The 14,369-nt window shown below is 40.4% G+C and overlaps 1 protein-coding gene across 5 annotated transcripts in view; it reads right to left on the bottom strand.

Moving 5' to 3' along the window:
- Window positions 1–13,101, bottom strand: part of DCUN1D4 (defective in cullin neddylation 1 domain containing 4) — a 77,148-nt gene extending 64,047 nt beyond the window's left edge. For 2 of the 5 annotated variants that reach the window (XM_031942950.1, XM_031942951.1), the window contains exon 1: window positions 12,957–13,082. Coding sequence is in view for 2 of the 5 variants with exons in the window: in XM_031942947.1 (XP_031798807.1) it covers window positions 12,957–12,981 (25 nt within the window). In the remaining 3 variants the exon portion in view is untranslated. Of the gene's footprint in view, window positions 1–11,194; window positions 11,332–12,956 lie in introns of those variants that run through there. The other 3 variants (XM_031942947.1, XM_031942948.1, XM_003773255.4) reach the window with 3 other exon arrangements.
- Window positions 13,102–14,369: the final 1,268 nt, after the last annotated feature.

Below are 14,369 nucleotides of genomic sequence, written 5' to 3'. Positions count from 1 at the left end.
TATGTATTACACAATTTCAAGAATAAACAAACAGTCTATCAATTTTTAATGCAACAGCAAACAAAAATGAAATTAAAAATGAAGTCATAGTGGTAATGCCAAATTTTTTCACTGAAATCTTGTTTACTACTCATGACAAACAGGAGGACTTGAAATCAGAAAAACTGAAGGTGAAAGTGTTGGAAGTAAAGATCAAATAAATGAAATTTAATGCCTATGAGCTCAAGAAAAGCCAAATTCATAAATTCTGTTTATATTTCAAAGCTAACTACTCATCTGAATAACTGATTTTCTGTAGTTAGATATTTCCCATCGGTATAAATTGAGCTTGGCTTCTTGATACAAAGTGAGGATTTCTGAAAAGCAAACTCTACTTCACTCATAGTCATAGCTGGCTCATAAGAAAGGAAATATCTTTAGTTACAAAATAGTTTGTGTAAAAGGTAAACAAAAGATAATTCAATATATCAGCAAATACTTTACCGAGCTCCTACTAATTTCCTAATTGTTTATCCCTGACCACTTTGCCACCCCCTTAGCTATATGTCAAACTATAACCATTTGTAATTTTTAAATTACATATGTAAATATGCATGCATATACACACATACAAATGTGAATATGGGTTTGTATGTACATATATACCTATGTACTTAGGACAGGAAGAGAAGGAAAGAAATAAACACTGCTGTCAGACACTGGACTAAGCACTTTATGAATATTATCTCATAACAACCCAACAGGTAGGTATTATGATTATCCCTATTTTATGAGGAAACTGAGGTGGACGGAGGTTTAAGTGACTTCCCAGGAGTCCTACGTCTACTATGTAAGGCTGTATCTGAATTCAGGTTTTCCAACTCCAAGCTCAGTACTTTCTCCATAGTTGTACCACCAACTATCTCCAGAATGCAAATCCCTGGAGAGCAGAGAATGATAGTTATTCTCATGACAAAAACATTTGTTGTTTGGTCATTTCAAAAGTGTCCAATGCTTCATAACTCATTTGGGGTTTTCTTGGCAAAGTTTGCCATTTCCTTCTCTAGCTCAGCGGGGTAAGTGACTGGCCCAGGGTCACACAACTAGTCTGTGTCTGAGACTGGATTTGAACTCAAGAAGTCTTCCCAAGTTCAAGCCCAGCACTCTACACTCTGGTGCTACCTCACTACATGATTTAGACAGAGTAGAGGCCTAACAAACTGAAACAAAACTGTGGTGTTTTCAAAGAAGTCTGTATACGTCCTTATTAAATTCTCCCAATTATTAGTCTTATTCCACAGAAGGGATGATGCTTTCCTGGAACCACCCAACTGAGTGTGAAGTGTCATCAAAGCCAGGTCCCCCTGATTATAGTCTTTTCTAGAAAACAGTACTAATCCAACTTGTTTAGAGAAGACTTACCTCTGTAACACAGGAAACTCTCAGAAGTGCTAAGGATTTAGATAAGCATACTATATTCAAGAGGAGCTTATTTCTAGTTTGTTGAAAAATCAACCTAGCAAATATCTTAAAAAAGAAGTTTAAAAAACTCAGTCCTGAAATTTTTATATAAAGAAAACTTTCACTCATTATATGAAAGAAAAATAAAATCTGCATTTTTCTCTTTCTGTGGTCACTGAATTGTGTTGTTTTACAAAATAATATCCTTGAGGATTAACAACTTGTTTGTATTCGACCTCTATTAAATTGGATTATTATAGAATTTAGCTCTAGAAGAGACTACCCCCTACACTAAAAAGGTGACTTGTCCAAGCTTTTCCACAAAGCTAATCTGCATCAGAGTTTGGGATAAGGTCCCAGACTTCATTCATATCAAGTGCACTTTTTATTAAACCTCCCTAAATCTAACTGGAACAAAACTTCTGAGAGCAATTGCGGACATTATTACCAGAGGGGAGAAAAAGGCCACAGAGTAGGACCTGATCATAAACTACATTACAAATCGGTAATCATCAGAACTATATGGTACTGGTTTAAAAAAATGGAAATAATCAGTGGGAAGGGAAAAGTTTAGGTACACAAAATCTAGAAAGAAATAGGATACTAATAAAATAAGAATTCAAATCACTGGAGCTTAGGCTGGATTTATTTTTCAACAAAAACTGCTAAGAAAACTAGAAAGCAATTTAGCAAAAAATTGGCTTTAGCCCCAAATCTCATATAATATACTACAATAAGCTCCAAGTAGATACATGATATAAAGGTAAATGTAAACAAATATAAGAACAGAAAAGGAGAATATCTTTCATAACTATGTTAATTTTTGATAAAGCATGAGACAGAGGAGCTCAAAGAAGTTAGACTATTTTGATTACATAAAATTGTAAGTTTTGCTGCAAAAACAAAACCAATGTATGTAGGATTAGTGTATGTAAGATTAGAAAAGAATCAAGTGGAGAAAACTTTATGTTAAATTTTTCTGCTAAAAATATATCTAAGTTATTTAGAGAACTAAAGCAGATATATAAAAACAAGAATCATTCAACAAAAGATAAGTGAGCAAATATTCTCAAAAGAAGAAAATACTAGAAACAAACATGGAAAAATTCTCTAAATCACCAATGATAAGAAATGTAAATTAATGTAAATATTAATAAATGTTGTACATAAATAAGTAATGTAAACGAATGTTCCATTTCATACCCAACAACAAAACGGAAAGAAAAAGGAAAAGGAAAATGACAACTGCTGGAAAGGCTTTGAAGGTCAACTATACTGATGCACTTTTGCTGGATCTGTGAAACAGTCCCAACAATTCTGGAAAACAAGAGTCATTAAACTGAGTACTCTGTGACTCAGTGATGGCCCAAAGAGGGAAAAGACCCATATGTTCAAAAATATTTATAGCAGCACTTTTTGTGGTAGGCAAAGAGCTATAAACAAAGTAGGAAACCATCAACTGGGAAATAACTAAACAAATTATGGTATGTGAAACTGTAATGTAATATTATTACAATACATAGAATAAGAACTGAGACAGAAAAAGCTTAGACTTGCATAACATAATATAGAATAAAGTAAGCAGAATCGAAATAATTTATACAACTATTGAAACTATAAACAAAACCTTCTCCTAAAACAAACCAAAATAAGTTAATTCTATCAAACATTCGAAGATTAATTCCAATATTACATAAACTGTTTACAAAACTAGCAAAAAAAGAATCGTATTTGACACAATGATTTTTGACACAAATGTGATTCTGATATCTTGAACAAATTTTTTTAAAATTAGATACCAAAATCCCTAATGAACACATGCAAATATTTTAAGTAAAATATTAACAAAGAAAAACTAAAATATATCAAAAAGATTATATACTACAACCAGATTGAATTTATGCCATCAAAGCAGGGTTGGTTTAATATAAGGAAAACCAAGAAGACAACTAACCTACTTAATAACCAAAACTAAAATCCTATTAACAATGGAAAAAAAATTAGTACTTTTTACAAATAACATGATGGTGAATGTACTTAAAGAACTCAAAAGAATCAACTAAAAATTAACTTAAATAGTAACTTTAGCAAACTTGCTGGAAATAAATCCATAAAAATCATCATTATTTCCATGTAATACTAATAAAATCCAGCACAAAGAGAAGTTCTATTTAAAATTCCTCAAAATAATATATAAACTATGTAGGAACTTATCAAAGATATACACAAAAACTATACTACAAACATCTGTTTATAGAAGTAAAGATGGACATAAATAATTAGAAAAAAATTAATTGTTCCTGGATAGGACAAGTCAACATAATAAAAATTCCTAATATATACCAGGCACTGTATCTTTACAAACATTACCTCATGTGATTATGGAAACAGTCCTAGAGCAGAGGGATTACTACTACTTATACCCATTTTGCAGTTAAGGAAATCGAGACTTAATTGAGATTAAGTCACTAGCTCAGGGACACATAATTAATAAGTAAGATAGACTACATCTGAACTCGAAGCTTCTAGACACCAAGGCCAGTACCCTTATCCACTAAGCCATTCAGCTGAGAAAGAATAATTTATTTTTTACTCTTTTAAAAAATAAGAATTGAAATGTAAAGAAAAACAACTTCAAAACCCTTAAGAGGTGTGTGTGTGTGAAAGAGAGATAACCTGAGTTCAACTTCACCAAAGAAGGAATAGAAAGAAGGAAAACACTTACCTTATTAAAAAAAAAAAAAAAAAAATGATAGCTGTGCTCTACAAATAAAATAAAAATTATATATATGTAAAATAGAAAATAGGGTATTTAAGCTATCCTACTGAGTTTATCTCCTTTTAATATGAAGTTTAACAAAATCTATGACTTCAACTTGGTTATTCCCAGCCTAAGAAAAAGGATCCAGAAATACTTTTCTTGTGATTCTTCACTTGGTTAGGTAAAAATGATCAACCAATCAACAAGCATTAAAGAGATGCCCACCATACTTCAGGCACTGTGCTAGGAACTGGGGATTAAAATTAAAAAATAAAACAACCCCTAGTCTCAATAAATTCCAAACAACTTGATATGGGAGTTAAATGAGATGAGAAAGTGTCAAAAATTGAGGTAAGCAAGTGGTAGAAGATGAAATTCTGGAAATCTCTTAAAACTTCTCTGACTTAATCAAGAATTTAAAAGAACTTCGAGAATCAATAATTTGATCTGTGTTAAACTAATTTTGCAGGCACTTCCTAACCCAGAGCCATTAACCAAGAATAGCCACTGGGGAGGGGGGAAGAGGGTGAGAGATAAACAAATATACAGACAAGTGTAAGCACAGGTAATATGTGTAAATAATATTTTTGCACCCGGTACAAGAGGAGCAGAAGAAAATAATCAAGTGATGTTATTTTCTATCATTTCTGGCTTTGCATAAACAGCCTTCCCTCTTCACTTTTCACAGTGAATGATAGAAAATGGCAGAAAACTGGAGTCAGAAGGGATCAGACAGAGCTCACCCCCTTTCTCGGGATACAAGTCATTTAACTTCTCAGTTTCTTCATCCGTAAAATGGGGACAGTAGCTCTCATTCCCACTTTGCAAAGTTGCTGTGATTCAAATGTATGCATAGTACTTTGTTAAATGTCAGCTATTGTTGTTATTCTCCATATACTCTTTACCCATCAACAAATTTTATTAAGATTTTGTTTTGTTTAATTTCTTTCTTTTCAATCTTCCCAGTTCTTGTTATTTTCCTTCTTTAAAAATTTTTTTCTACCCCTTTTGGTCTTTCTCCCCAAACCCAAGTCATAAGTATATTACATCAGAGACCAAAGAACAAATATTTAATTGCATGCTTTTGGACCACAGTAATTAGAAAGCAAGTTACCCGAGTTAATACAGACAGCATTTATGAAATATGTAAAGGTGTTTGGCTACCAGATGATTGGTATAAAATGACAGAAAAGAAAACAACCCCTACTCTCAAAGCCAATGCATTCTACTGTAGCATATAGAAACACCAACAATTAGGAGAGGAAAAGTGTAGGAAAGCTTCCTGGAGGAAATGGCTCTTGAAAGCTCTGAGAAAGAGAAAAAAGTAATTCATGCCTGAGGGTCAGGGGAGGAAGATAGCCCAGTGCAAAGGGAAAATTGCCTGGGGAAAGGACACAGGTCACAGTTAAGAGCAAAGTTAGGCAGATGAAGCAGCAGCTTAACAATATGGGGGGTGGGGGGGTGGTCCTCGTTTTGTTTTGGATTGCATAGCTCTAATTAAAATTAAGAATAGAGGAAAAAGTTTGCCCCAGAATCCTCTGCATAAATTATTCATCAGTTTGTGCTAAACCTTAAACTAGAAAGTTAACAATTCATAATAATGTACTCATTTTATATAACACTTAAAAAGGTTTGCAAAATACTTTATATTACTACTTTAGCTTCAGCCTGTGGTGCAGATGTTGTTATTATTCCAACTAATTTCTAAAATTAACAAAACAATACTTCACATTCAATCTTTTCACTAGGATAACTTGGTTTGAAATCACACTACAAATTCAAATGGAGAGGAGTGCTTCATTTGGACCTAAAGTGTGTATTTCCCAAGTTTTTAAATACCAACAGAAAGGCACAAAGCTTTACCATTCAGTTAATAATCCTAGGATTCTTTTCTGTAATCTAAACACAATGAGAGAAGAAAATGCCTGAAGGGTTGTTTCTCATCAAATATCATGAAACTTGCCAGCAAGTAATGTTTTCAAATATTTACTAAAGAAAACTTTTAATAAGGCATATTGAAAATTCACTTTAATAGATAACAGTGGCATTGAGGGGGAAACGAGGGGGGGAGGGGGGGAGTCTTTTTCCCATCACTAAGTGGCAGTTCACAACTTTTATGTCATAGAAAGCACATGAAAATTATTTTTCTGAGCTAAAAATAATTCAATTAATCATAATCACTTCATGAGGAATAAAGCAGTTCAAACCTGAAACAAGGTATCCCAAGAATGCTCAAGAAATGAACACTAGGACATAAAAGCATTTGAAAAAACTGAAATCTCTATGCTACTTCCCCCCCCCTTTTGTTCTTGCCTTATTTTTAAATGGTATAATTATCAAGTGGCATTTTCCTCACTTTCAAAATAAACAACAAAGTACATTCAAGGACAAAACTATACAATGATATCAACACTGATTTCAGGCTGGCAACCTATAAAAAGACATCAGCATTCATTCCTGACTAACCTCAGAAGGTTCATCTTTTGTTCATTTCCAACTAGCCAAATTTGCCTTCTAAAGTAAGAGTTTTCCAATGTCCTAAATTTGTTGTTCACATGAAGTGATTAATTTTTAATCCCAAAAAATGAAACTATCAGAGGAAATAAGAAAAATAGCAATATTTAGTAATAGGCTAGTTCCAAGAAAGATTCCAAAAGAGAATTAAAAAAAAAAAAATCTTTCACCTGCTTTAATCAAGAATAATGCGTTTAAAACAGTGTTTTTTAATCTTTTATGTCATGGCCCACCATTTGGCAGCCTGGCAAAACTGATGAACCCCTTTCTCAGAATGTTTTTAAATACATAAAATTACCAAAAAACGAATGTTATGTGTATGTGTTTTAAATTTTAAAAAAAAAAGGGGGGGGGGGCTTTGTCCTTCAGAAGTTTAATCTAGCCAATAAAGATAATATGTACAGGCATTAGTATATATAAAACAAACAAGATAATTTGAGGGGGAAGAGAATGGCACTAGTAACCAGAGGGTTAAATAAAGATTTCCTAAAGGTGGTAGTTAAGAAATATCTAAGAAGCAGAAGTGAAGAGGTAGTACATTCCAGGCATGGAAAGAGGTCACACAAAGATACAGAAACTAATAGTAAAGAGCAACATAGAAAAATAAGGACAGGTTGGACCACAATGTGAATGACAGGAAACCTAAAGAGACTGAAAAAAGTGAGTTGGGGCCAATTTGTGGCTTGAATGAAAATCACTTTGGTAACTCTAAGAACAGAATATGGAGAGACTGCTGCAGTGGTCCAGGTGAAAGTGATGAGGGCTGAACCCTGTGAAAGAAAAACCATGGAGATGAGGACCAGAAATGCTGTAAAAGTAGAAATGACAAGATGTACCAACTGGGTGACATGGAACTTTTGAAGCTGGCTGGTGGTGTCCTTGACAGAAACAATTCAAAGCAGGGAAATAATAATGAAATCTGTTTGGTTTACAGAGTCTGAGATATCTAAGGGAGACCCATTATGAAAAGGAAGACTATTCAACCAACATGGACAGCAGCACTACTTTTTGTGGGGTTCACAGAATCAATGACTTAAAAGTAAAAAGAAATTTAGAAGATGTCAAGTCCCAGATGAGGAAAACAAAAAATAAGTGACTTGTGCAGGGTATTAGGATTTAACCTCAATTCCTCCTAAATCTGAGTTCAATGTTCTCTATCCACTGATGGTAATTCCTTATCACTGCCTATAGCATCTCTAAAAATCTGACTCCCATTTTCTGTGTCCTTGGGCTTTCCTCCTGACAATGTATCTAGTTACAAATATGCTGGAAATATTGAATTGAGACAGCACTGCTTCATAATCTCATAAAGTCAATTATTAGGAATACAGCAACTGTTTACCACTTGTATTTTATAGGAGATAAGACTAAAATAATAGCTAACATTTTTATAGCATTTGCTATTCAGGTACAGTATTAAGTACTTTCTTCAAATCTCATTTGATCCTCAACAACAGCAGTATGAGGTAGGTATTATCTTCACTTTTAAGTTGAGGAAACTGAGGCATACAGAGGGATTTAAATGACTTGCTCAGGATCATATAGTTAGCAAGCCTCTGAGCATTTGAATCTTCTTAATGCTAACCCTGGGCTCAATCCATTATGTCACTTAGCCACAGAAAAACAAAAGAAAATTATATATTCATTAGATAATGACAATTTTCTATGCAATATTCCAGATATAAAACAATATTCCAGATATCACTACTGCTTTAAGAATACTGAGTAGTAAGGCTATCAATATCCTTGACCACTAATATATACTAACAGTTATTGCTTTAAAAGAATTATTGGGAGTTGTGGAGAGAAAAAGGATAAAATGTCTATAGCTGATTCGCAGTAAACTGGAATAGTCTCACACAGTCCAGCACAAAAAATTTTATGTGCTTTTGTCTTTAAAAACATGAAATAAAAAGGAAAAAAGAACAAAGCTACCAGAAAAGCTGTAAGATTACATATTATATATAAAACTGTAAAAACCAGTAACAAAAATATTCAGATGCCTGCTATAAGATATGTGTGGAGAAAAAAAAAATTCAAATTTCTTAAGCTACAATTAGAATTCTACAGGACTTATTAGCAACTACAATAAAAGACAGCAAGTCCTGGAATCATATCTACCAACAATCTCAAAGGATTAGGTCTGCAACCAAAAATATCATATCCAGAAAAATTATAATATTGAATGAGAAAAATATGGACACATTCAACGAACTCTAAGATTTTCAGAGCTTTTTTCAGTCAAACCCAAATTTAACAAAAAATTTAACACATAAGAGCCAAAACAAAAGATTAATTTCAAGGAATTCAACACGGACAATTTTTTTTCACATGGGGAATGTACACTATATGTTTAAGATTCACATCAACAATATGGTGACTCAAAAGAAAGATTGACAGAGTTAAGATAAAAATAGTAATTATGTTACACAAATGAGGTGCAGAGGAAGAATATTCACAAAGGCATTGGGGAGGAGGAGGGCTCATAGTTCTGAAAATCTATTCACATCAAAAATGGGTTTAACAGGCAACAGTAACATATATATCATGAAGGGCATAGCACCCTCCAAAATCTGAAGAAATAAAGAGGGAGGAATGAGCGCATGAGAAAGCAAAGAGTGAGGGAAGAAGACAAGGGGAGCGAATCTTTGGATGGGAGGAGCTTAAATAATAGCAAGGCAAGTTAAGGAGAATTAAAGCAGAGTCAATCAGGGATAGGAAAAATATGTGTATGTATATGAAGGAAGGGAAGTTGTGTATATATCTGTATATGTATACATAAATATATCTTTTCTTAACTATAGTTTACTTAGGCTAGTGAGGGGATGAGAAGTGGAGAGGGGGGAAGAACAAAATAAGGTAAGAAGCAGAGAACAAAACAATTTAAAAAGAAGTAAAGGAAAAAATGGATATTAATATAATTTCTTCTACTAATACACATACGCCACACACACACACACACACACACACACACACACTTTCTTGATCTGTTAATTTGTTGTTATATATTTTGAATCCTCCTTGTGCTCTGCTGGGCACAAGACACGGTTCTCTTTTGTTTTTCTTTTTTTCCTATTATTTTTTCAAATCAAATAAATTTTTTTTAAAAAGATATGTATGGAGAAAAAAGCTAAAATTTAGAGTATCTTCAGTATTTTAAATTAACTCTAAAATAATCACAAAAGATCATATCTCCTCCCTTTAGAGAAAGTTCAGAAAAGAGAAACACAAAGGATATGGGAAAGGAGCAGTAATCTAATAGGTCTTTGAGGAAATAAATCCAGAAGGCAATTATTGTTATGTCTTCCAATTTCACCAATTAATCTTTATTTTTGTTTTTACCTTCTATTCCAAAAGTAAATGTGCTAGAAACTGTATCACACAATTTCATTTTAGAGTTTTCTCATAATGTATCACAATCTCTGGTAAGGCACAGCAAACACATCTCCTGAATCTTTTCCCTTAAACTTTATCCAATGTCCGATTTTTAAACCAGTATATAAACCAGTAAAGTTTCTTCTTTCTACACCCAACTGTTTCCTTCTTTTTATTCATCACATCTCTCAGTCTTTATAGGGAAGCAGACCCACTATGATGTTTTTCTAGTTTTTCCTACCTTCAGTTTCAAAATCATATTATTAACAAATGCTACTGTCAACATAATCTTTCATCTATGTCTACCACATGGTCTCCCTTAATTCAACTCTTCACTGGTTCTAATTGTTCTTACTAAATCCTAGCTATAATAGTTATACTTTAACTTTATTTACCAACCATTCGCTTTTATGCACCACATATACAGACAGACAACAGCATTAGGTAATGAAATAAGAAAAATTCCCCTCCTGGGAATTGGGAGAATTGGCTCCTTGTCGAAGTTCCACTCCTTAGAAGTGGAACTTGGGTTAAATTACTTAACCTCTCTAAGTCTCAGTTTCCTAATCTGTAAAATGAGTGAGGACGGACTAACAATATCGTAAAGCCCTTACAGATAAGACTATTCCATGACCAACTGTACTTAGAACTTTTGTCAATCCTTTGTCTTCCATCTCCTCTCTGTATTCCCATTTGCTTTCCACAGGACAAAGTAATTTTCTTTTATCATTTCCATATTTTATGTTATATACTAGTTTTGTGAATGGACAAAAAAACTTAAGTTTCATTTAGACATCCCCTATACTTAATTCAAAAATTACCTTAAGACTTACTTTTTAAGAATCCCCTCAAACTCATTAAGGCTTAATATTCAATTAAAGTTACTTATCATTTCAATGGTGAAAGATTCACCTTGCCCTAGTGAAAAGGAAACATTCTGCCTACTAAATATCCTAAAACACAGAGAAGGACACTTTTTTAAAACAAAAGACAGAGCTTTTTTTGTCCAACTTCAATCTAGCAAACACAGCATATTTGAATAATTAACAATAACGACAATAACTTATCTTCATTTTGCTTTTGTTTCTTGTTGCCTGTTTTTACCTCAACCTGATCTTCAAAAGACGGTCCCCAAGTAAGAGCTCTGGCTCTACATACACTGCACACGACAAAGGAGTTAAAATGGGTTCTAACAGTTTAAGGAGGTTTGCTGCTGCTGCTGCTGCTGCTGCTGCTGCTGCCTTTAAGAAACGAAAGCGAACATGCCAGACTTTAGAGTGACCGCCGCCAAGGGACCTGGGCTCCGCTTAACGCCCAGGCGCCTCCGACCTGTCAATTGCAGGGGAGCCTCAGCGGAGAGAAGCAGCGCGCGGCAGGCGCCGCAGTGCATGCTGGGGCCGTCTCCACAGTTACCCACGTGCATCCAGCCCAGCCGTGTTTTGGCACAGCCGAGACTACAGGTCCCATGATGCCCTGCGAAACCCACCTTCCCCTTCCAAGCTCGGGGCTTCACGGGGATCCCAAAGTACACCCCTCCAATTCCCCCGCCCTTCGCTCTCAGAGGGGACAGGCCACTGCGGCGCTCCGGGGGGGGCCCGGGGCCACGAGGGTCGCGGAAATCCGGCCCCGCTAAAAATTAGAGAATGCGTCACAAGCCCCAGCCCTCCAAAGACCCCGGACCGGCCCCTGCACAAAAGCAGCCCGGCCCTCTGCGGGGGTCCCTCGCGCTTTCAGCTCCGTCCTTCGTCCGCTCCCTCACCGCCCTGGTCACTGACAACCCGAGTCCTCCCCCTGCCCACCCCCCTCGGCCTCCCCAGGGCACGGCTGGGGACTCCCGACCCCGTAACCCCAAGCAGGGTCTCAGGCTGGCCCAGCTGCAGGGGTCACCCGGCCCTGGGGGCTGGGGGAGGGGACAACCGGAGGAGCTGGAAGGAGGGGGCGGGGAACCTCTCCCACCCAATCCCAAAGACGCAGCCCCAAAGGCTCACGTCGATCCCCTAACACTAGCCTGGGAATCCCCCAAGTCATTCTCGACGACCCTCTTCCCCACAGTTTCCTCACCCCCCGATCAAGCCTCCCTCCCCCCTCCCCCACCGAGCTCTCCGGCTTCCCCCTCCCCCCGGCTGGTTCCCCAACCCTCCCCTCCCCTCCCCCACACGGCAGGCCAGCCCCTCCCCACCCCCCCCACGCGGCCCCCCCTCCCCATCCCCACGCGCCCCCCCCATCCCCCACCACACCGTTCTTCCCAAGAACCCCGCCCCCTCGTTCGGTTCCAACGCGGTTCTCATCTCCACATTGTTGCCCCTCCCCATGCAGCGGCCCCGAGGAGAGCCCCCCAAACTCCTTGCCCCATCTCCTTGTCTCATTACCCCACAAACTTCAACACTCGAGTCCCCCTACCCAGAGCCCCTTCCCTTCCTCGGGTCCTCCAGCCCAGATCCCTCCTGCTAGGCCCCCCACACCCTCGAGGATCTTATCCGTCCCTCGCCCCCGGCGCCCCCACGCGGGTGACCTGCCACCCTGCTGAATCCCTTCATCCCCCTCCCCGTCATGGCCCCAGCCCTATTATCACCCTCCTCCTCCACCGGCACCTCCAGCCCACTACTCACCCTCCCCCGGAGCCCCAGTGCCCTGCTGTCATCCCCTGCAGGGTCCCCTTTACCCCTCACCAAGTTAGCCCCTCCCCCATTGCCGGGATGCCGGCCTGGGCGCGCCCTCTCCCCTCCTCTGGACTCCCCACAGCGTCACGGCCGGCAGCCCCCCGCGGAAGGCCCAGGGTCCAGATGGCAGTGGCGCTGCCGGCCCAGGGCGCCGAGGTCCGCCCCTACCCGCGAGGCTTCTCACCCGCTCCCGGCCCGTTACTTACTGACAGCGGCAGCATCCGAGTGCATTTTCGTGCAGCTCCTCCACTGCTCCCGCCGGCCCGGCCTCAGCTCCTCCTGATGCCCCCACCGGCTCGCAGCAGCTCCGGCTCCTGGCAGGGTACCCGCCGCCGCCTCGGAGCCCGCCCCCGGCTCGCCCACCCCACCCCCGCCATTGGCTCTCCGGCCAGCCAGGCACCGCCCCCCTCTCCCTCCATTGGCGGACGGGCGAGACGGGGGGGCCGCTAGGGGGCCACCAAGGAAGACGAACGGGCCCCACCCCCCAGGACCAGGGCGATTGGCCTCTCCAAGTCGGATCCCAGCCCCAGCCCCCGCGGGAGGATTCCTCCGTCACGAGCCGATTGGGCCGAGCGGCTGTCAATCATCCCAGGGGTTCCGAGAGCGCGTGTAAAGGGGCGAGGCTTGGGGGACAGGATGAGCAGTTCCCTCCCCCGGTATCCGGGCTCGCGATTGGTGGAGAGGCAGGCAGCACACAGAGAGGGGCTGGCCTCCGAAACAAAGCCCAAGAAACGGCACCGAAGAGCTGGGAGGGGCGGGGAGGGGCGGGGCGGGGGCCATAGGGACCGCCCCCTCCCCCAAGGCCAAGCCGATTCCAATCCGTCTAAGGTGGGCTCCCTCCCTCCCTCAGCCGGGTCCGGCCCCCAGGCCAGGATTTCTCCGGATCCCGCAGCTGCCCCGGGCCCCAGTGATGAACACTGCCCTTTCCAGGGCCAGGCCGGGGTCCTCTTCTGAGAATCTGCTGTTGTACTGTTCTCCCCTCAAGTCTCCGTCCTCTTCCGAAAGCGCAGCTTACAACAGGCGCCTAATAAATGCTTGTTGGCGGGCACCGCCTGTTACCTTCAGGATCCAGCGTAACCTCTGGGATTGCAGGAGCCTTTACAGGCTTCCAACGTGGTCCAGCCCAACTGGGTTTCTGGGGCTGCAGCGCTCCCCCTGCATCCTCGCTCCTCGATTTTGCACGTGGCTATTCCCGCTCTCCCCTCAATCCTGTTGTCCCGCACACTCTACTCACCTCCACCTCTGGGAAGCCTTGGGTCCCTCCGGAGCTCACCTCTGGGAGCCCCTTCTGCTCGCAGCCCCTATGAACAGCGGTCCCGAACTCCTGGGTCAATTTTGAACCCCAGAGAGGCTGGGACCGAGCATGCGCTTGGCCAACTTCCGGAGACACGTGCTCTGGCCTCTTGCTCCTGAGGATGTGTGTCCCCAATGGGCCTGGATTGTGGGAGCACCATCCACTCCCGGGGGGAGGGGCGGGGGGCGGGGCAAGAGTCCCCTTTGAGCTGGTACTGTACAGCCCGCCCTTGGCGGACCTGTGGTGCAAATCCTGCCTGGAGGAAGGGCTGAGGGCAAATGTGACCTCACCAGCTGCTCATGTAGCCCTGGCTGCCTCCATGCAC

Source organism: Sarcophilus harrisii, chromosome 6 (genome assembly GCF_902635505.1).
Source record: "Sarcophilus harrisii chromosome 6, mSarHar1.11, whole genome shotgun sequence".
NCBI classification, from domain to species: Eukaryota; Metazoa; Chordata; class Mammalia; order Dasyuromorphia; family Dasyuridae; genus Sarcophilus; species Sarcophilus harrisii.
The sequence above is the reverse complement of the archived record's forward strand: the minus strand, read 5'-3'. Positions and strand labels throughout refer to the sequence as shown.